We start from the raw sequence: 23,563 nt of genomic DNA on the forward strand, positions 1-23,563 counted from the left end.
GAAAAAAATATAATCCCTTTTGTAAATTATATTTAAAATATATCATATAAATATGAAATAATATATTATAAAATATACTTTTTGGGGTTCAGAACAATTCGGAAATTAAATCTATACTTTTGATTCCAACTCAAAACAACTAAAAAAAAATTGGAAATCGAAAGTTCAAAACAATTTTACAAAATCAGAAAATTTCAAATTGAAATTTATCGAATTCCAAAATTTTAGTTCAATTTCTCAGTCAGCTAATACAAAACTGGGATCTGGACATAACCCGACGGCGTGATTACTGCTAATTTTGCTGAACCATCTGTAAGATATTATTTATCGTAACCTGAATGTCACCAAAAAAAAATAAAAAAAAATCGATTAAATAAATAACTGGTAACTGGTAATATGTCCATGTTTGTCTATAGGCTCCTCTTAAAACTCCCAGCTCTTTGATGTTTCAAAATTTTAGGCATCAGCTGTACATACGAAAGTCGGGTGAAGCAAACAAGGGGAAGGATCTTCGTTTTGATGCCCTACAACGGTAATGTAGAAGACTTGTTTCGCAAACTTGGCTAATTCCTTCACACAAGTCTGTCCAATCATCTCTTACAATCTGGAAGGTATGGCGGCCAGGTCAGCTCAGGAGCAGAAGCAGAGATGTTGTTCCTTGCAGGAAACGACGAAAATCGACCAACGACCATCGTGCCCGCTAACTGCCAAAAAGAAAAAGGAAATGTAGAGACCAAAGATAAGCTCGGAGCAAACAAGAGAAATACAGTGTTAATATTAATTTAGTTATAATTAGTACATCCATAAGCAAAATAGTCGACCATAAGTGAAATTCAAAATCACTTCACACATCAATGCTAACCAAATCGTTAGCTTCAAACATCTATTTAAAGCAAAAATATAGGCATTGATTGCAAGTGATCATCGGCAAGTGAAAAGACTTGTAAACAAAATGACTTACTCTCATGGACGAAAATTTGTAGCCACATGAATCTACGCAGATCGAATTATTTACAAGTCTGATTCCGACTCTCTCCACATAATTCCAGATCACGGAACAGCAGCATCTGCATTCTACCTCCCCCAGAGCTGTATTGCCTTCTCCATAATAAAATTCGAATAGGAAATCAAGTGAACAACTCACCGAGCTTTCTCGAAAGCCACACAGTGGTCCAGTATACCCTTCCAAAGAAACAGTTTGACTTTTTTATCTATGTTAAATAATTTTTTGGGTGACCTCAGTTAGGCCAAAACCCTTACGGAACATCTCTTCCACCCATACTCTAGCCTCTGCTGTGCGGCCATCTTTGGCTAAACCATGGACAATTATATCATAAGTCCATCTATTTGGCTCGTACCCTTTTTCACGCAATCTATCGTAAAATTTACAAGCACGATCGATCCCCAAATTGCTTAATCTTCTCAAAAGCATGTTGTTTGTGTAAATATCTATTCGGAAGCACTGTTGAATCAGTTTCTCCAACTCCTCGTCTTCATGGTATCCTTCAATAGAACCAGAAAACACACCAATTACATGGCCCAACATCCAACAAGCAGGTGTTAGATTTTGATCGTGACTTAAATAAGACCAATCATTGTACAGTTTTCTACTTTTTAATGCATGCAATAGAAACACATTCCCCACGAAGGAAGAGATAGGACGACCAATTTGAGTCATATCATTGACAATATCTATTGCTTTGTAATATTGCCCCAGATCACAATAAAGCTTTATAAGCTCCTCGTAGCATTCTATACTCGGTATCAAATTGTGTGCCTTCATATTATCCATTACCTGCGATGCATACACTGCCTTTTTGGCTTTGCAAAGACCAATAATCATGGTATGCCACAATTTCTTCTTAGAGCTTGTCATCGACAAATCACGGAATAAATTTAAAGCCTGAGCAGTTCTGTTGCCATTCAGATAACTTCGCAATACTAGGATGTCAGACCTTAAGTCTGGTTTAATACCACTTCTTTTCATCATTTCATATACTTGTCTTGCCAGTTCAGGCTTACGCGCATGACCAGCTCCATCGATGAAGAAATTGTAAATAACAGATGCGGACATTCGATAGCGGGAAAGCTGCATCTCGAGCAATCTGAAAAATTGATTCTCTGGATTATCTGTTTTACATAAGCAACCTATTACCTCTCTCACCAATCTCCTGCTTGGGCTATAACCCTTTTCCTGCATTTCAATGAGTAATCTACCCGCAATATCTCCTCTACTTGACTTGCTAAATCCGCTGATCAGGTCCATGTAAGTACTCTTCCGAGCCGATTTATTTAACGTGTTCAGCAAACCGTGTACCATGTACCCTTCTTCAACTTTCCTGGCCCTGCAAAGAGCCGATATGAACTTGTCATACGCCAAGTCATTGGGCATGACATTGTGGTCTAACGTAAAAAGAACCAACTCCTTCAACTTATCGAGCTTTCCTTCTCTGCACAGAACATCGGTGATGAAGGAAATGGTCTTTTGCCCAGGTAAATAACCCTGCTCTATTGAGTTCCTCAGCACACGATAAGCTTCATCAACACTGACATCTCCCAAGAGAGTATTTATAAGATAATTATAAGCCATACAATTAACAGAGAGGCCAAACTCCTTGCTTGAATCGTACAAGTCCATGGCAATGTCCATTCTTCCCGCCTTGCATAAAAAACACAAGATAGCATTCATTGTAACATCATCTGGCAACACCTCCTTTTCTTTCATGTCTTCTAACATGTCATAAACCTCCTCAAACCTATTCTCCCTCAAAAGCCTGCAAATCAACATGTTGTAACGAAATACATCGGGAACATACCCTTCAATCGCCTGCTTATCCTTCAAAAACTCCAAAGCACCGTCCAACTTCCCAGCCTTGACAAGGTCCCTAATCCACATACCGTAGGCATGCTCCATTGAAACCAATCCCATTTTTCGAAACTCCTCAACTAATAATGCAGCTCTCTCAAATTGATTATCCTTACACAAGGCGTCCACATATGTGCCCACGGCAATTCCACTCAACTGCTCCCCATCATCCTGCACGAGACTGTGTAAATATTCCGCGCCCTTCTCTAACTCGTTCTGCTTACAGAAACTTTTAATCATAATCGAATGTGTGACCTCGTTTTGAAACCCCCGGACTCTAATCTCTTTCGCCAGAGTCTCCACCACATCATAATAACCCTGCTCAACGAGCGAGTTCATAAGCACGTGGTACGCAAATGCATCCAAGTCCACACCCACGAATCGCATTCTACCAAACAGTTGGAGTGCAGTCTCGGGTTTTCCAGCTACAGCATAACCAATGACTAGGATATTGTAATATCTGACCTTATGAACATACCTCTGTTTCATGTAGTTCTGCAAAAATTCGAACATTAAGCTCATTAGCTTCGCTTTGGATAGGATGCGAAAAATGGCAGTAAACGTAGCTCTAGTGTGGTGAAAACCTGGCTGCCGACCAGCCCAATCGAAGAATTTCAAGCAGGAGAGCACGTCCTTTTTCTCGTAATTCAATACATCGAGAATTAGGGTTTCGGAGAGGTGGAGATTGAAGCGAGAAAGAGCTATGTCGGCGGCGGCCCCGTCGTGAGTGCGGAGGATTTCGTAGATGCTGTCGAAAAGGGGTTTCTTTCGAGACATGAACCATTCTCGGAAGTAGCAAACGATGTCGTTCCGATGCATCTCGGATTGGGAACCATTCGATGTGATTGAATTAGTCGATGCGGAAGGAGAAGAAGGGTAAATCTCTGTAGCGGAGGAGGAGAAGAGGAATAACGTTGCGGTGGCATTGGCGGCGGCGGCGGCGGAAGGAGGGGAGAGGAAGGCTCGGGTTTGCCTCGCGTATCTGAGTGTTAGCATTGTTGTTGTGGTTCGAAATTTGTGTCGAATGGATTGTCCAACGTTTATTGGGGTGATAGTGAAGTGGCGGAGGAAATAGTGGCCATGGTACTTCCACGGTGATTGCAATCGTCGGCGCGGCGGGGTTAGCAAATAGTAGGGCTTAACGCCGGCGGAATGAAAGTAGCAAGTTCTACTGGGACGCCGCCTATTGGCTTAACCCCAAACGGTGAAAATACAATCACGGCTGAAATAATAAAATATATATTTGACCAAAACAAAAGGTAAAATTTATAATAAAATTATTTAATTTTATTCTTCATTTTTAATTATGGTGTTTATAAGTTTATTACGTGCTAATAACAAGTTAATCAAGAAAAAAATAGCAATTTGATTACTTACTAACATTCACTTGTAGATCTTCTATACATTTGTTTGAAGATGCAATTTGATAAACATTCATCGAAAGTAATTTTTTTTTAAATGAAGAGAAGTCGTATTTCGCATTTCGCTAATAGTTCGTCGGGTATTTCCAGTATTAATAACGGACCAAAATATCCCGAACATTGTATATTGCAGACCATCTTTTCACCTCCCAACCACGTCGATCAAAATTATCACATCTCTCTCCTCTCCCTTCTCTCTTTCCCCACATTCTCTCTACTTTTTAAGAAACCAACATCGAACATCATAAAAGATTTTTTCTTGCGATTTTGCCTTATATTGCTGCAGTTGTGCTACGAAGTTGTGCTTAGAAGAAAAACTGGCGAAAAAAAAAGTAAGTAATCCCTCGTTGTAATATTTTGGATGTGTGAACGAACTACTGTAATCAAATCCACTTAAAATCACTCATTTCCAAGGTTTCGCAAATGCAATGTCAACAACGTGTCACAAGCAAGATGTGCAACTATCAATGAAGACTATACAGCAAGATCGGGTAACATCCTTCAATTTTCTCGACTCTCTCTTTGCACATCACATTTTAATAACTACTTTGTTCCAATTATAGGTTAACGGTGAGCTGTTGGAGCCATCGCTCGTTAAGTAATTGTGGAACTTCTTGCGCATGATTTCAATCTCTTCTATTTGTCATGTAGGATCTTAACTTAGAATTAAAAAAAAGTTTTTTCATTCTATTTTTTGGTTTATAAAATATCAAAAGTAGGTACATAAATTAATTAGAAATACAACACATCAATTTATTCTGTAGATTAATTAAAATTTAGAACCGCACTAAACTTTTCAAAGTGGAGTTGGTGGTGTGCACACAATTTTGTTGGTTGTGTGTGTCGACCTGCTCCGAGACATTGGCCGGCTGCTTACGTGGCGAACACCCATTGGTCTTCGTCCTTGTGCACCAATAGTATCTTAGCTGTAGCTTCGGCCGCTTGTACCTTTACGACAAAATCTATCCTTCCACTAAGGTACAACGTGTTTTTTCTCATAATTGCCGTCAACAAATGAACGGCAGACGGCCAACCGTTTTAACGGCCGTCTCTCCCTCTCCAAAATCTCGCATTTAACAGTTAACCTAAACTCGTCGTTTAAAATTTAATTTTTTTTAACCCCCGCCGGAAAAGCAAGTATACCGAGGAGTCGTGTCGTGTGTCGTCCACATGGCGGAGGATTTCGAGGCGGCGGTGGAGCAGGGGCTGCGCCTCTCCAAGAGGGTATATTACGGCAAGGACAGGGCGGTGGCGCCGCCGAAGACTCCGTCGGATATGTATAGATGCGCCGGAGATTCCTACCTACCGACTTGTCCCATGCTTTACGCCGTGATCGCCGACCCGGCGATCGTGGACAACCCGGATATGCCGAGCTACCAGCCGTACGTGCACGGGAGGTGCGATCCTCCGGCGCTGATTCCGCTGCAGATGAACGGAGTTTCGTTGGTGGTGGATTGTTGTATGGAAACGGCGTTTGTTACCGTCAGCGCCACGTGGCGGGTGCATTGCGTTATGGGCAGCCGGAGCTGTGATTGCCGCCTCGTTGTCCCCATGGGTGAACAGGTAATTAATTCTCTTTATTTTATTTTATTTTATTTTATTTATTTTATTTATTCATATTTTCTCTTGATGAAAAACAGGGTTCAGTTCTAAATGTTGATGTTGAGGTACCCATGAAATCATACAGTACTCAACTAACCACAACCGACAACGAAATCGGTGACGAAAACGCGGCAAAAATCGCCTTTTTAAAACCCCATATTTTCGATCTTACAATCCCAAAGGTAAATTTTTTTTTGCCGTAATTATCCGATCATCTTCGTATTTCATACATTCTATATCGAGACACCGTGTCGATTTTTTTTTCAGATTGATGGAGGGACAAATATTTCAGTTAAAATCAAATGGTCTCAAAAATTAGTATATCGTGACGGCCGGTTCACCTTGAATATTCCGTTTAATTTTCCGGAGTACGTAATACCTGCTGGAACGAAGATTCCGAAACATGAAAAGATAGTGTTGAATGTTAACTCTGGTCCCGGAACGGATATTTTGCGTAAAACAATGAGTCATCCATTGAAGGTGACTTTCGACATTCGGTCTTTATTCGGAACAATTAAGGATGATTTAGTAACTAACTAAAATGGATAATCTTTTCTGGAAGGAGCAATTCGTGCGAGCAGGGGAATTGAGCTTTCTGTACAACTCCGACGTTCATTCGTGGTCGAGCCGCGACTTTGTCTTCACATACAGAGTAAGATTCCGTTTCTGTATTTACCGATTAATCGCTTCTATTACAAGATGCACAAAAAAAAAAACCGACACTTGCTCATTCGTGTGTCTTCAGTTATCTTCGACTGATCACATAAACGGCACAGTGTTCTTGAATCCTCCGTTATTACAAGACGTTGATCGAAGACACGTGTTCTGTTGCTACCTTTTTCCCGGAAAGAAGCAGAGTGAAAAGGTAAACTACGTATTACCTAATCCTCATTGGTTTATCGTTATTTTCGACATTTGTTTTTTATTTTTTTATTTTATGAATTGCTTTGGACAATACTTTTACAGGTTTTCAGACGAGAAGTGGTATATGTCGTTGATATAAGTGGAAGTATGAGGGGTGAACCGATCGAGGACACCAAAAAAGCCCTTCTCTCCGAGCTAGCAAATCTTGATCCGCAAGACTTGTTCAATGTGATTGCGTTCAACGAAGAAACATACTCGTTTTCTTCGTCTCTTAAGCAAGCAACTTCAGCATCAATCGAAAGCGCCACTCAGTGGGTCGCTTCGAATTTTGTTGCTAACGGTGGTACAAATATCCTGCTCCCACTAAATCAGGTCTTTCTTTCTTCATTATCCTATAAATCCAGCTAATAATCATCCTCATTATCGCAACCTTAACAGGAGTCCAAATTTTCACTTGTCAGGCAATCGAGATGTTGTCAGATACTCACAAAAACTCCGTCCCGATAATTTTCCTCATCACAGATGGGGCCGTTGAAAATGAGAGACATATTTGCGACACTATGAAAACTCAGCTAACAAATCGAAATCGAAAAAGCTTATCCCCACGAATATACACACTCGGCATAGGTATTGATATTTATTCTACTCAGTGATTTTCGTACATAGGTGTTTTGGTCTTATTACAATGCTTTGGCGTACAATAGGTACATTCTGCAATCATTATTTTCTCCGAAAGCTTGCAATACTCAGTGGGGGAGTTCATGAAGCTGCTACCGACGTCGGTACGTATTTTTCTAATTCGGATTGTATAGATATATAGCTGCCCGAGACAATCTAACGTGTCCTAATCGTTTCTCCGATTTTGGCAGAATCAATTGAGCTTCGAATGGGAAAGCTATTTGCTAGAGCATCTTCGATCCTACTTGCAAACATCGTTTTCGAGAATCTCGACGAAGTCGATGATCTTGAGGTATACTATTTACCCTAAATGACTTTCCTTGATTTTGTTTTCTCAGTGTGTACACATTCTAAAGAAGAAGTTGATGTTTTCGTGTTAGGTTTATCCTTGTCGGATTTCAGACCTTTCGTCTGAAAGTCCCTTGACTGTATCGGGCAGATATCGTGGGGAATTTCCAACGACCCTTCGAGTTAAAGGTACCCTTCCAGATATGAACAGTTTTTCGTTAGATCTGAAGACGCAAAATGCAAAGGAAATACCTCTTCACAAGGTCGGTTTTATTGATCTTTATCCACGTTTTTTTCGACTTTTTTTTTTCTTTTAATGATTTTGGATTATCATTAGATGTTCTCTAAGCAAGAGATTGAGCTATTAACAGCTGAGGCTTGGTATTCAGACAATAAACGGCTCAAAGAGAAGGTACTTCCTATTCGTATTACGGACTTTCTAGAAACTTCCGAATCATAAAATACTGAAAGACTGTTGTTTCGTTTATCGACAGATAGAAAATATGAGCATTCAAAATGCCACCATTTCCGAATACACACACATGACTCTGCTCGAGACTGAGCGAATAAAAACGACTGCTGATTCAGCCATTGTCCGAAAGGTCTCGACCAAAAAAGTCGATACTCGCAAGACACAAGATTCAAAACCTCCAAGAATACTGGCACGGCACAACAATGGCCTCGGTTTCGGCAATCTAAGTGCGACAAAAGAAAACGTACCTCCGGGCCCCACTAACCCTAACCCCACCGATGCTGCAGAGGTTTTTGTAAGAGGAGCATCGAACTGCTGCGGCAAACTCTGCAACAACTGCTGCGGCTGCATGTGCTTTATACAAACGTGCTCGAAGATTAACGATCAAGCTGCTATTTTACTCACTCAGCTCTGCGCTTCATTGGCTTGTTTAGGTTGTTATGCGTGTTGCTGTGGCGGAGATGGGTAACAACAATAATATTTTGTCTGAAATTTTTCGGATGTATGTATATAAATATATATATAGTTACACTTCATGCTCTGTAGTAATATTTTGTTCGTGTTCTTCGACTTTGACTTCTGGCTCGTCTTTGGTTTCGTCGGAAACTGATATTTGGTGGAAGGTTTCTTGGATTTTCGTCATGCCTTCGTGTACCGGCTCGATTGCTTGGTTAATTGTCAGCACCACGTCTTTCACAACCTGTTGATTAATTAATTTCAGACAATAATCTTTTTTTCTTTTTGATTAATTAATGAATCGAAATTATCCGTGTATGAAAATGGGATAAAGAAGGTCTGACCTTTTGACCGCCTTCGACGACAATATCTTGCACGCTTTCTTTAATATTAGTTCCGGGGGCCTTGACCTCCGTTTCTTTCTTTTCGAGAAGTGCTGGCTTGTCTTTATCTCCTTCTTCTATATTGACCATAGCTTTCGTCTCTTGGTGAGTGGTCACTTCTCCATAGTGGGAAGCCGGTACGAAATAATGACGATAGGGTTTTGCAGAGAAGACGAATATGTGAGCAATTGCTGCAATCGCCATCTGTCATACAACAAAAAAAAAAAACATAATTTTTTGCCTTAAGAAAAGTGGTAATTTTTTACTTGTATATTTGAGGATGTTCGTTACCTCGATACAAATCATAAAATCCTGAAGACCGGTTTGAAATTTCCCTTCCTTTGGTAGGACTCGAAAAGTGCACAATAAAACAATGCCTACGCCTTGCCACCACGTGGCGAATACAATTGCTTTAAAGCTAATAAACTTTGCGAGTGGTTTTATTGGTTCGAGTTTTCGATGAGTCACGTTGTAGAATTGAACGAGGCAGTACAATGCCCACATCTGGCTGAAATTCAAAATTATCGTAATATACGGGTATCTGCAAGAAATTTAAAAAAAACGTCAAAAAAAAAGTCAAAAATTCGAATAAACGACACTCGATTTATGCATGTAATATACATGCATACCCGCAGTACCACTTAAATTCTCCATCACCATAAACTCCACATAGCTCCAGCACAAATGCTAAGAGTGCACAAAGAGTCTTGAGAATCATCTGCGAAAAAAATCGGAACTTAAAAAGGGCGTGCAACGAATAAAAGGGGTGAAAATGGAAATAAGTGAAAGAGGAAGGGGGTTTACGTATTGCACTAGACCAAATTTTATAATTGCGAACAAGTCCTTTCCGAGCACACATGGTCGGAGAATGAAGTTACGAAATGTTTTCTGTTCCGATGGAGAGGGACTATCTTTCCGCCCTTCCAGCAGCGGCTCGTTAATTTGCTTATCCGCCTCGTCTTCAAGCAAGTTCAAGACTTCTAGTTCGCCACCTGTCGAATGCTAGTCCCTTGTAACTAATAATACACAATCAAGGAAGTGTAAACCATATGAAAGATATTTGCAAGTCTTTACCGAGGCACGCGATCAAGTAGCTCCCGAATGCATACAGGGCAAACGCTTCGTAGCAATTCCGCAATATATCACAAGCAAGCGATAACTTTGCGTTCCACAACGATAAGATCTAGAAAATTAATAACCCATCACGGATCGAATTAATTGACATAACTAAAACCTTATGTATATGTATAAACCTTATGTATATATATACATATACAAGTCATGAAATAGATATATACTTACAGATTCAGTGGCATAAACTGGAACCATGAAAATAACAGCAACAATCCATTTTTGCTCCTGGTTGAAATAAAATTAAAAATCCCAGTTAATTATACATACATATATACATATATACACACAGACACGTAGTAATTAATTACCGGAGGATTAGTGTAGGATCGGAGATGTTGGAAAGTGAGGAGAAGAGAAAGGACTAATGCTACAGAAACAAAGCAGCCGGCGAAAATTAACGCCGGCAGATGAAGATCTTTATATATATCTCCGTTCATAAACAAGTAGGCTGAATCCATCCACTTGCATTTCTTTTCCAATAAACCTATGAATATAATTTTATCATTTCAGATAATTAAATCTGCAAAAAATAGAAAATAAAAATTCGTACGTTGTTTAATTTGTTTCACCCAAAATTACTGATTAGGGCACACAAGAAGAAGTGATGATCAAACAAGTAAGAAATCTCAACAAAGCAAATTACATATAACACTACAGAAAATAATTAAATTGGAGATGCACAATTTCATCAACTGGAAATCAAACCTCTATTTACAAAATTGAAATGACGACCCAACAGATTTAAAATTAAAAAAAAAAAAAAAAAGGCGGTTTGAATATTAAATTACATACGCTCGATTTGGGGAAATAGAATTTCAAGAAATTTTAGCTCCCAGCCAATATAATTAAATGTATTTCTGTTATGAAACAAATAATGACGAAAAATGGAAATCTTTTAGAACAGAAGAAATTTAAGATAAGGATTTAGAATGGATTTGTAGTTAAAATGAGTTAACGAGTCGATCGTTAGTGGTGGCATGCAGATCGTTAATGTGTGAGAAGTGGACACGTGTCGTCAAAGTTGACACGTCAACTACTCCAGTTGGCGTTTCTTTCCTTCCTTCCTCACAAATCTCCGTTTCTTTCTCCGAGGTCTCGCAGATACTACCGGATCGTATAATAAAATAGAATAATTCAATGAAATTCATGTAATATAGAACAATGTATGTATCTATAATATAATGAGAACAAATGACAGTCAAATCAGGCTTTAGAGGGTGTTTGGCTAAACTTATTTTAAACAGTTGATAAGTTCTTACGTCCGATAAGATGTTTTAAGAGCTGATAAATTGTTACATTTTATTTTTAGGATTAATTTTTAGAGTGTTTCGATAATGAACTTATTTCCTATTTTTACTCATTATAAGATCTTAAATAAAAAGGTGGGGTGGTGGTACTTTTTAAAAAAAATCTTATTTGCTATCCAACAACTTATTTTATAAAAAAAAAATATTTTTAAAAAAATTACCAAACACCTTAGAAGAGCTTATAAATTTTAAAACATCTTATAAGCTTTTTTTAACTTCTTATAAGCTTAGCCAAACACCTCCTTAATGAAGTCTTTGTAGATGATCGGATCAGTTCGGTGCTATTGGGCCAAACTTCTCATATTCAAGATTAGTGGCCAAGGCCCAATGAATGATTAGAGTTAAGCTCAAAACCAAGATAAGTCATAACATGTGGGGCCATGTCCCAATGAATGGTCAGAAATGAGGTGAGTTGAAGTGTTTGTCAAAAAGGTAAAGAGGTCATAACTCGCGTTGGTAAAAGTCCATTAGTGTGTCTCGATTCGCAAGAGAAGAAAAAAGTGAGTAGATGGCGAGCTCGAAGACAGTTGCTATACGAAGAGGAGGATTCGAGAATAATTTCATAAACTGATAAGGAAAATATGTAAATTATGATCAATGATTGACCGATTGATTAGAGTTTGTAAGCATCGTGCATGAAATATTAAGGCACGTAAGATACGAGATTAAAATGGGTTAACTACGCATTAATTAATTGGGAGTTGTTGATTGGTCTGAATTTTTATGTGTTTAACAAAATTATAAATCACTTCATTCGGTGAAAATTGGACCACCAAATTAGATACGGTGAAGCTGTTAGTAATTGGGAAACATGTGCATGGGTAGAAAACACGCTGCATATCGTATCTTATAAGATGGCTCCCTTAATTGAGACAAATAATTAAATTAAAGAAATGAATTATATGTTGCACTGTGCAAAATGGAAATAAGTATTTTCCGACCAAGGAGGCCGGTTGCTCCACGGACACACGTGTTGAATCGATGCGGTACGATGAAACCTGTCATATGTATCTCGGTCTGACACGTGGCGCTCAACTAGATCTTAACAATTTCCATTTATTATTTTGTTACATTGAATTAATAATGGTGAGTAATCTTGGTCAATAAATAATTGTAATTTAAATATTGGACATACATCGCAGTTTCCAATCACTTGGCACATAAATAAATAATAATAATCCAAATTCCCAAATGAATCCATAGGTCACGCAATTAAAGCCACGGAAATCCTATGCGCTGCGGCGAACCACCACCCATTGCAATCTGGAATTTGATTTAATTAATTTGGTCACAATTCAAAGCTATTTTCTTTATATTTTTTTAAATTTATTTATTTTATAAGAATATGTTATTGGTATAGAAATGGGAAAGGGACCATTTCTTTTACGTGGGTATGCGGACAAATTCACATGCATGGGCATGAATCCAAGATTTTAAGGATTTATTTTTGGTCACTCTTCAGTTACTTGAGAGGTTAGCTTTTTTAGTTAATGAATCAATTTTAAGGATTTTTATTTATTTATTAATGTGGAAATATCTCAAAATCACCATAGCTTCTACTACAAATTACGAGGTGAACCTGTTAATTAAGTGAAACATTTTACCAGGACAAATAACGTTGTTTTTGGAATTCGAACCCCGTTCACTATGAAATATACAGCTCATTTAATTTCCTCAACACTAGATACATACTTGCACAACCTTCTGATTCTTCGAGCTGCTGTTTCAGTTTCTCTCTGCAAAATGAAGGTAAATAGCTATATCACCTCCAATGTATATATATATATATATATATATATATATATATATATATATATATATATATATATATATATATATATATATATATATATATATATATATATAGGTTCCCTGGTTTTCGATTTTAATGGATTGTAGTTTCAAAATGTACGTTGGTTCAGATCTTTAGTTGGATGAGAAGCAAAGTTCGTGGGAACGATAACACCATCAAGCCCGAGCCCCAACCAACAATGTCTTGTAATAATCTTCATGTAGTCAATTATGCCACACACACACACACACACACACATATATATATATATATATATATATATATATATAGACACACACACACACACACATATATGTGATCTCTTTATAATCACATGTATATATAAACAGGTGATACGATGCGCCAAGAAGGAGAATCGTCTGGTTCCTCGAGTACATTACTAGCCATCGGTACATTTGGAAACAATCTGAAAAATTCAGACATGGTCAACATTGAAGAAAGCTGTAACGAGGATGAAGACGTTGATCAAGAGTTGTTGCGACATTTACTGAACAATCAGGTTTCTCTTGATCCTAGTTTTTCTGGTCATCAATCAAATAATTACAATCCCACAACCGAGAAATTCTTGGCCATCTTGGAAGAAGAAGAAGAAGAAATCATCGTTGACTCGATAACTGATGCATCACAAGTCAAAGATGCTCTTCTCCGGAGGAGAGAGAAAGGGGCTCCCTCGGAAAACAGAGGAAACGCCATGTATAAGAAGTCTGTCTCCTTTCTTATTAAAAGGGCTCTTCTCTGTGGAGGTGGATTCGTACACAGTCCTGTAATAAATCCCGTACTAAAAGATCCATTTACAGATCTTACGTTGGATCACTCGAGAATGGAGAAGGTTAAGTTCTACGAACATTTGATGTGGTGTTGTTTCTTTATTTTCTCGTCCATTTCTAAGAAAATGTCGTACGTTTTCTGTTTATCGATCTACAGATATTGAGGACTATGCTTCGGAAGAAGAAATACCCTCAAAGACAGAGATACTTAGATATGCCTGGAAATGACAACGACGAAGACCAAGGACAGACGAGTAATGGAGAAACGGACTTGGAAAGTAAGTATATTATATATATAACATAAAATAAAACGGAAGAAGATATTGCTGCTTATGTTCATCAGTAGTTTGCAACAGAATCTAATAACTGTATCTATCTTCTGATCATATATTCCGGTCGTACTTTTCTTGAAAATCGGACTGAAAAATAAGAATTAGGTTCCAAAAGGCGTTAACTTGTTAATAATTATTTGATTAAGTGGAAAAACACAGGTGGTACTCAGGATCAGATGACCTTGCTCCAGCCAAACAAGGTAAAATCTAAGTCGTCAAGGTATTCGAGGCGGTGAATATCTGTGCTATCTTCTATTCATCAACATAAAACGTATTTATGACAAAGCTTGTACTAATAAGAACCAATAAAGAATCTCATTCTGCCATGTTTGAGGGATCATAATTCTGTAATTCTTCGAGCTGATATACAAGTTTATCCTAAATGGCAATTTACTACAATTTCAATAGGCCGAGTGATTGAGAGTTTAACATGTACCGGGAATATTAGCATAAACCGAATACTGCTTTATTTCTTAACCACAATCTGCTTACAAGAGCATACACACGTAGAGCACATATCATAGTACAAGATGCAAGATAGAAGATCATCAAACAGAGTCGAAGCTACCAAATCATTACACAAAAGATTCAACTAATAAGGAAGGAAAAAAAACACTTCTCTCGGAGAAGTAATGTGCTCGATTATACCCGCAAAGTAAGAATTATTCAGGGAAGGTGAGCATAGTGATGAGAGACTCGTACCCATTAAAGCGCGCAATGAGCTCAGAGCGTTTTGCCAGCTCAAAATCATCAAACTGGAACGCAGGTGCACAAGTGCATCCTACTAGAGAAAAGTGTTCTTCGGAATCCCTTGTGGCTCCTTTGACTGCTTTGCCGTCAGACGAAACTTCGATATCTTTAGTCGGAAATGCACCAAACCAAACATTAGGAGGCACTACGTACTGAATCACTTGGTTCTCAGCTAGTGGATCGGGTCCAAGGCATGTTAATTTAACACTCCCGTCTTTGTCATCTAGCTCCACCACCTTAGAGTTAAACATTATTGGCATCAAAAAACGATAAATTTACCAACTAGAGCAAAAAAAAAATATATATCGTCTAATTTGTCAATTTACGCGTCTTGCAAGAGCGATGAATGATGAGAATATACCGTAAGAGGGTCTCCCAAGTAAAAATGCCAGGTTTCTGCGCATGGGATGCGGTGGAGGTGAGAAACGCTTCCGGAAGGTAACAAGAAGTAGATGCACGTACTAACGGGCCGATCGACCTTATCTGCGTGGGAGTTACAATCAAGAACGAGCAGAATTTAGAGATTATGAAAATACATATGCATATAAAAAAGAGTGCTGTATCAGAATTATTGCATAGAGTTCTTCCACAACCAAAGCAAGCTAATTGGATCCATACACGAATTGAAAATGACAGAGAACCCCTATTCAATTGATGGGATTGACGAAGATACATACAACATTCATATAATCAAACACGAATCCTTTGGCGCATTTCGACTACAGAACTTTCATTCAAACAAATCGTCGAACAGGTTGAATGCAATAGATCAATAAAAGCAAAATACCCTAAATTGAGGTGGGAGAAGCTTACATTGAGGTGGGAGATGGGATTTGGAGAGAATGACAGAGGAATCACGAAATGTTTCAGAGTAGAACCCGCCCTCTGGATGGGGTTTCAAATCCAACTTTTCCACAATTTGCGATTTTGTTGCTGTTCTTGAACCCATATTTTCGCTGATTACTCTCACGTTTCTTTGCTGGGCTCTCTCTCTCTCTCTAGATTTTTTTGACTATAATGAATAATCTGTCGGCTGCATCAAGGTAGGTGAGCAGTAATAAATAATAAATACGCATAAGAAAGAATAATTATTTAAAGGGGATCACTATTTCAAATACTAACTTTTGCTTACTTGAATACCAAAAAAATAAAAAATAAATAATTAATTGTAAATTACTTTAATGCTCTTAATGAAAATTAAAACCAAAAAAATATTATAAATACTATTTTTCTTTCTTAAATACCAAATAATCAAAAACCTAAAACAAAACATTTATCTCCTCACTCACAAACCCCTCACCTCCTCCACCTCCTTCTTCTCCTCCCCAAAAACCCTCATAAAAAACCTCAAAACAAAAGAAATCAAAACCTTACACAACTTGCAAAATGGCGTCAAATGACAATAGAATGGTAGTTTACGAGCAAGGAGAACCCATTCAAGTATATATTCATGTATTTTTTGAGCTAAAACATCGATTTTGAATTTTTTTTTTTTTAAAACTCGCCATGTATTTTCGACACATACAGGTCGAAAATACCCTTATTTTTCGACATGTATGTGTCGAAAACATAACAATTCATATTTTATTAAGTTTCGACACCTAAGTGTCGAATTTTGATACAATTTTCGACACCTAAGTGTCGAAAATTACCCATATTTTCGACACTTAAGTGTCGAAAAAAAAAAAAAAAAATTTACACAGATCTAATTCGACAGGTAGCTGTCGAAAATTGGTTGAATATTCGACAGCTACCTGTCGAAAACTCATCCAAATTTCGACAGCTATCTGTCGAATTATCAAAAATTCCATTTCAAGCTTTCACATTTTTCGACAACTATATGTCGATTTTTGATGAATTTTCGACATCAAGCTGTCGAAAATTCATCAAAAATCGACATATACAGGTCGAAAATTGTGAACGAAGAACCAACCCACGAATCTCAAATCAATGCTCAAATCGACTGAAATTAGATGCACCCATTACTAATTAACGATCATTTCTACCTAAAACAATCAAATCCTAATTACCCATATCAAACAATCAAATCCTAAGTAAATATTAAAGAAAAAAAATTCGAAAAAAATTATTACTTGGATGAATGAAACCGGAACGAAGAAGCGGCGGCGGGTTGATAACAATGGACGAAGAAGCGGCGGCGGCGGCGGCGGCGGCGGCGGCGAGGGTTGGAGAGGGTTGGAGGTTTTTTTTTTACAACAAAGGGATTTTTTTCTTTTTTTTTATTTGGTTTTTGATTAGGTAATTTCTAATAAAATTTGATATAATTGATATTTTGTATGAAAGGGTGTTTTTGTAATTTTCTTTTTATTTTGGTTTTAAAGTAAGAAAAAACTGATAAATATGTACTCAATTTTGGTTTTAAACTTGGTAGTATTCAAGTAAGCAAAAGTTAGTATTTGAAATAGTTGCCCCCTTATTTAAAAGCAGAAATTATGATTGTGAGTTAAGTTAGTTTTAAGTGCTTATTTTTAAAAGTTGGGGGTGTTCGCAAATATTCTGAAAAATGAACTTAAATAGAAAAAGCAGCGATATAGGTGCTCTTTAAAAAATAGCATAAAGCAGATTATTTTAAGATAAACAAAAGTAAAAGTTGATTTTGCAAACACCTGAAAACATATTATGACCAAAAAAAAGCTCATAATCGCTTTCAAAAAGCTTTTACAAACACCACTTTAACCACATTTACAACTTTTTTTTTCATGAATAGTTTCATATGTATTGTCCAGAAATTAAAATATATCCTTTTTTTTTTTTTTTTTGATAAATTACTTCCGGTAATGTGATTTGACGAAAATGCCTCTTCTATTTGGATAACTATAACATACCCTTTAACTATGAAACTTTTTACAAAATCCACTTCATCTTATGATCAACGTAATCTTCTTTAGTTTGTACAAGTTTTGTACAAAAATTGTAACTTATGACGCACCACAGTCTAAACATTACCAGCCAAAAGAAATATCTATAATGGTTGATGTGTAAGAAGATTAATAGTTAAGGGGCGATTATAATTACTCAAACAAAATGGATTTTTTCGTAATTTAATATTACTTCAGAAGATGAAGTAGCCGTAATTTAATTTAAGTTTTTCTTAATATTGCAAACTTAATATGAACTATTTGTTTTTTCTTAATATCAAACTCAAAAGATAAATACAATAGCATTTCCACCATTGCAAGGTAATTAATTGGTTGCAATTTATAAGTTCTTTTTTTTCGTAGGCAACTTGAATGTAAGAGAAAGAAAATGACACCAAACATGGTACAGTCACACACAAGCTGCACATTAAAAAAAAAAAAGAACAATCTTATGAAAGTCAACCATATGTTTAACTCTAATTCTACCCTTTCTTAAAAACTCTACACTCATTAAAAAATTAAAAAAATTAAAAAAGACAAGAAAAAATAAAATTAGGGTTCAACTATAGGGTCATTTTCTGTATCCCCTTTCTACAATACAATTTCTGTACACACTAAAAAAAACAAATATAATTCCATCAGAGAGCGTAGTAATCACATGACATCATCAATGGAAAAAAAAATTAAAAAAATAAAAAACAATTTAATTTCCACATCCAATGAAGCCTCAAACTTGTACCTCCTCAATATGCCTTATAGCCTCCCTCATCTCGATCCGTTTCTCGTGATCGCTCTCCGTACACTCCGTTCCAATGTACAACATTTTCTCCATTTGTTCGAGCGAATCGGAGCCGTTGACAATCTCCGGATCGATAAGCTCCGATACCCTCCCCTCCGAGATCGCCTGGCCGGCCCATTGCACCACGTCGGTCCCGCCCTTTTGGTTGTTTAGATACTGCGACGGGAATTTCCCCGTCATGATTTCGAGAACCACTATCCCGAGGCAGTACACGTCGCTCTTCGGGGAGAGCTGCTGGAAGAGCACCGCCTCGGGGGATTTGTACGCGAAGAGCGCCTGGATGGACTGCGTGTTGCTGATTAGCGAGTAGAGCGCGTAGTCCGTTAGAAGGGGCTCGTAGTTTTGGGAGAGAAGGATGTTGCTCGATTTTAGGTTCCCGTGCGGGAGTTCGTAGTTTGCGAACTCCGTGTGGAGGAACCCCATCCCACGCGCCACCCCTTTTATGATTTTCAGGCGCGTCGGCCAGTTCAGTTCTGCATGGCCGATGCCACGATCGCCTGTTTCGGAACAAGAAATAAAATATTTTCATGGATATATATGTTTTAAGGGTTTATTGCATTTAGTACCCCTATATTATATCGAATTACTAAAACACTACGTGTGTTTATAGATATAGCAAAACCCATTTATAATGCATTTTTTATAGCCAAAATCCCCTAAAAAGTGAGTTTGTAGGGGTAATTTGCTAAGAAAATTGAATCATAGGGTTTTTTTTTATTAATAAAGTAATATGGAGGGTTGTTTAATAATTAGATAACATATAGAGGTGTCGAATGCAATAATGTGGAGATAAGTTCAGTAGACATAAAAAAAAAAATCCGAATTATAAATATTAGCAGATTTCCCCGACTCAGTTTTATTAGTAAACTACCCCAAAAAATACATAATTTAATGGGTTTTCTGTTAAAAAAAATACATTATAGGGGTTGTTTTGGTAAATATGAGGAGTTTTTGACAATTAAAGTAGATATAGTAGAGCATATTGCAATTGAGTCCATATATATATAAGCAAGGGCGTACCCATGCCTATGGCTGGGGTGGCCCCCGCCCCCCAAGATTTTTTTTTTAAGTTGTTTTTTTTTTTTGGTATTTATGTATTAGTTAATACACTTTCGCCCCCCAAACTTTTAATTTTGTACAATTTAGTCCCTAAAAATAAAAAAAAAAAATCATCTCTTAAATTACCCCTATATTTTCGCCCCCCCAAGAAAACCTCCCCGGGTCCGCCCCTGTATATAAGTACGTAAAGAAAAATTACCATGCAGAAGAAACAATAAGCTGCCTTTGGGGATGAACTCGGTGATGAGAAGCTTCTCTTCCTTCCGGTAATGGTAGGCCAGCGGCGGGAGAATATTCCGGTGGCGTATCCTCCCCAACCTACGAATCTCCGCCTCGAACGCGTCCTTGTTCAGCTTATTCATGTCCCTCATTCTCTTGACCACGACGGAAACCCCGTTCGCCATTATGGCTTTGTAGGCGGAACCCATGCCGCCGCTGCCGAGAACCTCCGCCGCCGCCTTCATCAAATCCGGCAGCCCGAATACTCCCTTCTCCTCGTTAATCACCACGAGGTCGTTGTTCGATTTCCCGCCCTGGGAGCCTCTTCTGGAAGAAGACTGGCTGCCGGGTTCGTTGTATCCGCCTCCGCCTCCGCCGCCGCCGCCGCCTCTCCGGGTGGAGCTGCCGCTCCGCTTGTTGCTGGAGGAGGAGGTGGGCATGTGCACCTGCACCACCTCGTCGAGATTCTCTTTCCCGAGCACCCTGAAATTCTCGTCCTCCTTCTTCGCCTTGAAGAGTATCGTCACCAGCAGCACCCCCACCACCACGGCGAGTATGACCCATTTAGTGACGGAACCCGACCCGTCGGGGGGTTGGCCGGCGTTTTTCTCCGGCGCCACGCAGTCCTTGGAAACGACGGTGCCGCAGAGGTCGGAGTTTCCGTCGAACGCTTTCGCCGGAAATCTCGACATTCCCTCAGGGATCTCTCCCTGCAGCTTGTTTCCCGACAGGTCGATTGTCTGAAGGGATTTCTGCCCGAATACCGGCACCGGCCCGGAGAATTCGTTCTGCTGAAGAAAAAGTTCCATCAGATTATCAAGTCTGGTCAACGAGCCCGGAATGGTGCCGGAGAATTTATTTCTGGAGAGATGGAGCTTTTTCAGGGATCCCATTTTGTCAAAAAAGTCCTGGGGTATCTCGCCGGAGAACTGGTTCCCGGAGAGGAACAGCGATTTCAACGAACCCAAGCGGTTGAACTCCGGCAATGCGCCGGAGAAGGTGTTGTTCTCGAGGCTGATGATGCGTAAGGATTCCAGGTTTCCTAAGGCGTCCATGTCAAGATCTCCGCCGTCGCCGGAGAGGCCGAGGTTCATAAGCAGCAAGGCGGAGACGGATTTGAAGGCGGTGTCGCTGCAATCGACGCCCACCCAGGGTTTCTTGGGGTCGCATGGATTGGTGTCTTTGATCCAGGTGGAATCGAGGGAGATGGGATCTTTTAAAGATTCTTTGAATTCCAGAAGGTGGATGTCTTCGCCGATGGAGAGAGAAGGGGTGGTGAGGAGAGAGAAAATGATGACGAGGAGGAGGAGGAGGAGGATGAGGCGAACAGCGGCCATGTTCGCCGCCGTTGTTTTCTGATGGTGGTGGTGTCGGAGAAGAAACAACAGCTGCCGCTGTTCGGAGAAAATAATGGAATTCTCTGATTTCTTTTTTCTTGTGTATTTTTTTGCTTGTTTTCTGATTGGAATGATGTGTCATCATTTCTGTGGGGTTTCTTTTTTTTTTCTTTTTCTTTTTTCTTTTTTTTAATTTTTTATTTATTTTTTAGGTTTTACTGATGGTTTGAGTTGATCATTAATATGTATTGGTGCATGCCAAGGAAGCAGATGGATTAGGGCCACTCATTTTTTAATTAATATATTATGTCACATATATATGTGGCGGACTCTAAGGTCAAACCACACATCCGGTCAATATTCCTAATTAAATACATATAATTAAAAACCCAATTTTAGTTTTAATTTCTTTTCTCTATGGGTTGCATTTGGATGGAAGGATTTGAGAAAGGGATTTCAAATCCATAATAACAAATTCCTTGAACTTGTTTGGATTGAGGGATTGGGGATGAATTTCAAATCCACACACCTCCTTTTTAGTTATGTTTTGAGCAATTGAGGTGGATTTCGAATGACTCCAAAATTGGAGTCATTTCAAATCCCTTCCCCAAATCAACCTCCCCAAATTTTTCCATCCAAACGCACTCTATAAGTATGCTCATACGGTTCTGATGGGGTCAATTTGTTTTCCCGCGATTGAAATTGAGGACGGTGTTCGAAAATAGCCAATTTTGACAGAGGTTACGAAGGTAAAAAGGTTTCGATCTGACCAAGAAAACTAACCTAAAACATAAAGTAAATTAAAGTAGGCCACTCGTAATTTTATAGTAATACGTAGAAAGTTGTAATTGTATTGTAGAGATTTCTGCAAAGTTGTTAAAGTTTGCAATATTTGATAAAAGAAACTTAATGATCATAGTCAAAGACTTGCATGTATATTAGGTCAACTATTCCACGAATCCTTCTAAAACGAAAAATAAAATAAAATTAATCCATCATACTCAATTTAAGGGAAAATTACATTTTATGTCCCTAAACTTTACCACTAAAATATTTTTTGTCCCCAAACTTTTGCATTCACGAAATATATCCTCAAACTTGCCACTTTTTAACAGTTTGTGTTTCGCCGTTAACTCTGTTAGTCAAATTGTCACGTGGGGGCATGTCATGCCGACGTGGCCGTCAAATGTTGAGCTGGCATACAAATCTGTCTATCTGAACCCAATTCCACAATTTTCCAGATCCCCAATTTCTACTTCACTCTTCACACCCGAAATCCTAGCCATCAAATCTGAAAATTTCTTTCAATCTTGTAAACACACTCCCAAATTTACAATCAGGTCTTCAATGTTGTTCGAAATCATACGGAGTTCAAAGTCATAAACCCATAACAAATCCCAAAATCCCAAAACCGAAGTTCAAAGATAAGAACTTTGAAGAAACTTACTAAAATTGGAGATTGTTGGTCGATTTATGATGCTTCGTTTCCACAAATGTTTGATTATTTGCGAAATTAGGATTAAGCGATCTCGTTGATGCCGAATTTCATCTCAATTCGAGGATTTCTACGGGGAATTCGGGGTAGGGTTTATCTGGTCAGGTTCATGTTCAATGAATTGGGAAAAAGAGAATTAAGGATTTCATAATTGAAATAGGGGGAGAGAATTGTCACCCCACGTCATATTCAATATGCGTAATCGACGTAGGCCAGGTGTAAGCCAGATCAATCTTAACAGCCATGTCGATATCACGTGTGCCACATGTGACATTCCGTTTAACTTGACTGCCGAAGTTAACGGCCAAACACAAATTGTTGTAAAGTGGCAAGTTTGAGGATATATTTCGTGGATGCAAAAGTTTGAGGACAAAAATCATTTTAGTGGTATAGTTTAGGGACATAAAATGTAATTTTCCCCTCAATTTAACAACCACCTCCAATATGAATTAATAAACTCTTGTGAAATGATATTTTTAGCTTAATTAGGATCATCCCACGAAATAATGTCAAATTACAAAATAAAACCCTAATGTCTGGATAATTACAATCACCCATTTAACTATAAATTTTCTTACAAGTTTAGACTTGCGGTGTCAAATTTACTGGAATATTCTAAATTATATGAAATATTTTCCAATT

The 23,563-nt window shown here is 38.3% G+C and overlaps 6 protein-coding genes across 8 annotated transcripts; 2 read left to right on the forward strand and 4 right to left on the reverse strand.

The window, feature by feature from the left end:
- Positions 1 to 192: 192 nt before the first annotated feature.
- LOC105968090 (pentatricopeptide repeat-containing protein At1g71210, mitochondrial) lies at positions 193 to 4,668 on the reverse strand. 3 transcript variants are annotated; one of them, XM_088826568.1, is made up of 3 exons: positions 3,451 to 4,668; positions 962 to 3,361; positions 193 to 704 (listed from the first exon to the last, which is right to left on the reverse strand). In XM_088826568.1, exon 2 carries the CDS (start codon positions 3,353 to 3,355, stop codon positions 1,217 to 1,219), a length of 2,139 nt encoding a protein of 712 aa, XP_088682694.1. In that variant the 5' UTR covers positions 3,356 to 3,361; positions 3,451 to 4,668; the 3' UTR covers positions 193 to 704; positions 962 to 1,216. The 3 variants fall into 3 exon arrangements, with proteins under 3 accessions (XP_088682694.1, XP_012848157.1, XP_012848158.1); XM_012992703.2 differs by having other exon boundaries at positions 962 to 4,155; XM_012992704.2 differs by having other exon boundaries at positions 193 to 3,361; positions 3,451 to 4,065.
- A 571-nt stretch (positions 4,669 to 5,239) lies between these two features.
- On the forward strand, positions 5,240 to 8,971 carry LOC105968161 (uncharacterized). The gene is made up of 12 exons (XM_088826423.1): positions 5,240 to 5,850; positions 5,928 to 6,071; positions 6,157 to 6,369; positions 6,452 to 6,541; positions 6,635 to 6,754; positions 6,856 to 7,125; positions 7,215 to 7,380; positions 7,458 to 7,535; positions 7,623 to 7,723; positions 7,812 to 7,982; positions 8,057 to 8,131; positions 8,214 to 8,971. Exons 1-12 carry the CDS (start codon positions 5,458 to 5,460, stop codon positions 8,658 to 8,660), a joined length of 2,268 nt encoding a protein of 755 aa, XP_088682549.1. The 5' UTR covers positions 5,240 to 5,457; the 3' UTR covers positions 8,661 to 8,971.
- On the reverse strand, positions 8,156 to 11,095 carry LOC105968160 (organic solute transporter ostalpha protein (DUF300)). Its single transcript, XM_088826424.1, has 9 exons — positions 10,957 to 11,095; positions 10,473 to 10,648; positions 10,333 to 10,389; positions 10,105 to 10,213; positions 9,835 to 10,022; positions 9,660 to 9,748; positions 9,322 to 9,571; positions 8,992 to 9,234; positions 8,156 to 8,891 (listed from the first exon to the last, which is right to left on the reverse strand). The coding sequence occupies exons 2-9, from the start codon at positions 10,620 to 10,622 to the stop codon at positions 8,718 to 8,720; spliced, it is 1,260 nt and encodes a 419-aa protein (XP_088682550.1). The 5' UTR covers positions 10,623 to 10,648; positions 10,957 to 11,095; the 3' UTR covers positions 8,156 to 8,717.
- Positions 11,096 to 13,397: 2,302 nt separating this feature from the next.
- Positions 13,398 to 14,610, forward strand: LOC148766658 (protein NEGATIVE GRAVITROPIC RESPONSE OF ROOTS-like). The gene is made up of 3 exons (XM_088826266.1): positions 13,398 to 13,469; positions 13,614 to 14,113; positions 14,209 to 14,610. Exons 1-3 carry the CDS (start codon positions 13,406 to 13,408, stop codon positions 14,353 to 14,355), a joined length of 711 nt encoding a protein of 236 aa, XP_088682392.1. The 5' UTR covers positions 13,398 to 13,405; the 3' UTR covers positions 14,356 to 14,610.
- Positions 14,611 to 14,827: 217 nt separating this feature from the next.
- Positions 14,828 to 16,179, reverse strand: LOC105968145 (RmlC-like jelly roll fold protein). Its single transcript, XM_012992766.2, has 3 exons — positions 15,947 to 16,179; positions 15,495 to 15,616; positions 14,828 to 15,369 (listed from the first exon to the last, which is right to left on the reverse strand). Exons 1-3 carry the CDS (start codon positions 16,080 to 16,082, stop codon positions 15,046 to 15,048), a joined length of 582 nt encoding a protein of 193 aa, XP_012848220.1. The 5' UTR covers positions 16,083 to 16,179; the 3' UTR covers positions 14,828 to 15,045.
- Positions 16,180 to 18,401: 2,222 nt separating this feature from the next.
- Positions 18,402 to 21,645, reverse strand: LOC105967994 (pollen receptor-like kinase 3). Its single transcript, XM_012992585.2, has 2 exons — positions 20,070 to 21,645; positions 18,402 to 19,308 (listed from the first exon to the last, which is right to left on the reverse strand). Exons 1-2 carry the CDS (start codon positions 21,424 to 21,426, stop codon positions 18,740 to 18,742), a joined length of 1,926 nt encoding a protein of 641 aa, XP_012848039.2. The 5' UTR covers positions 21,427 to 21,645; the 3' UTR covers positions 18,402 to 18,739.
- Between the last annotated feature and the right edge of the window lie 1,918 nt (positions 21,646 to 23,563).

The sequence above is a fragment of the Erythranthe guttata genome, chromosome 12, assembly GCF_056151865.1.
Source record: "Erythranthe guttata isolate IM_541 chromosome 12, IM_541, whole genome shotgun sequence".
In the NCBI taxonomy this organism is placed as follows: domain Eukaryota; kingdom Viridiplantae; phylum Streptophyta; class Magnoliopsida; order Lamiales; family Phrymaceae; genus Erythranthe; species Erythranthe guttata.

Bases quoted from the DNA above. Each gene is read 5' to 3' on its own strand.
- LOC105968161 (XM_088826423.1), top strand. From the start codon at position 5,458: ATGGCGGAGGATTTCGAGGCGGCGGTGGAGCAGGGGCTGCGCCTCTCC. The intron at 6,370-6,451 runs GTGACTTTCGAC...CTTTTCTGGAAG, and splicing joins CAATGAGTCATCCATTGAAG to GAGCAATTCGTGCGAGCAGG. The intron at 7,536-7,622 runs GTACGTATTTTT...CGATTTTGGCAG, and splicing joins TGAAGCTGCTACCGACGTCG to AATCAATTGAGCTTCGAATG.
- LOC105968090 (XM_012992703.2), bottom strand. From the start codon at position 3,862: ATGCTAACACTCAGATACGCGAGGCAAACCCGAGCCTTCCTCTCCCCT.
- LOC105968160 (XM_088826424.1), bottom strand. From the start codon at position 10,622: ATGGATTCAGCCTACTTGTTTATGAACGGAGATATATATAAAGATCTT. The intron at 9,749-9,834 runs GTAAACCCCCTT...TTTTTTTCGCAG, and splicing joins AATTTGGTCTAGTGCAATAC to ATGATTCTCAAGACTCTTTG. The intron at 9,235-9,321 runs GTAACGAACATC...GTTGTATGACAG, and splicing joins ATTTTATGATTTGTATCGAG to ATGGCGATTGCAGCAATTGC.
- LOC148766658 (XM_088826266.1), top strand. From the start codon at position 13,406: ATGAGAAGCAAAGTTCGTGGGAACGATAACACCATCAAGCCCGAGCCC. The intron at 13,470-13,613 runs GTAATAATCTTC...ATATATAAACAG, and splicing joins GCCCCAACCAACAATGTCTT to GTGATACGATGCGCCAAGAA. The intron at 14,114-14,208 runs GTTAAGTTCTAC...ATCGATCTACAG, and splicing joins ATCACTCGAGAATGGAGAAG to ATATTGAGGACTATGCTTCG.
- LOC105967994 (XM_012992585.2), bottom strand. From the start codon at position 21,426: ATGGCCGCTGTTCGCCTCATCCTCCTCCTCCTCCTCCTCGTCATCATT. The intron at 19,309-20,069 runs GTAATTTTTCTT...GTTCCGAAACAG, and splicing joins CTTATTGTTTCTTCTGCATG to GCGATCGTGGCATCGGCCAT.
- LOC105968145 (XM_012992766.2), bottom strand. From the start codon at position 16,082: ATGGGTTCAAGAACAGCAACAAAATCGCAAATTGTGGAAAAGTTGGAT. The intron at 15,617-15,946 runs GTAAGCTTCTCC...ACTCCCACGCAG, and splicing joins ATCCCATCTCCCACCTCAAT to ATAAGGTCGATCGGCCCGTT. The intron at 15,370-15,494 runs GTATATTCTCAT...TTTAACTCTAAG, and splicing joins ACTTGGGAGACCCTCTTACG to GTGGTGGAGCTAGATGACAA.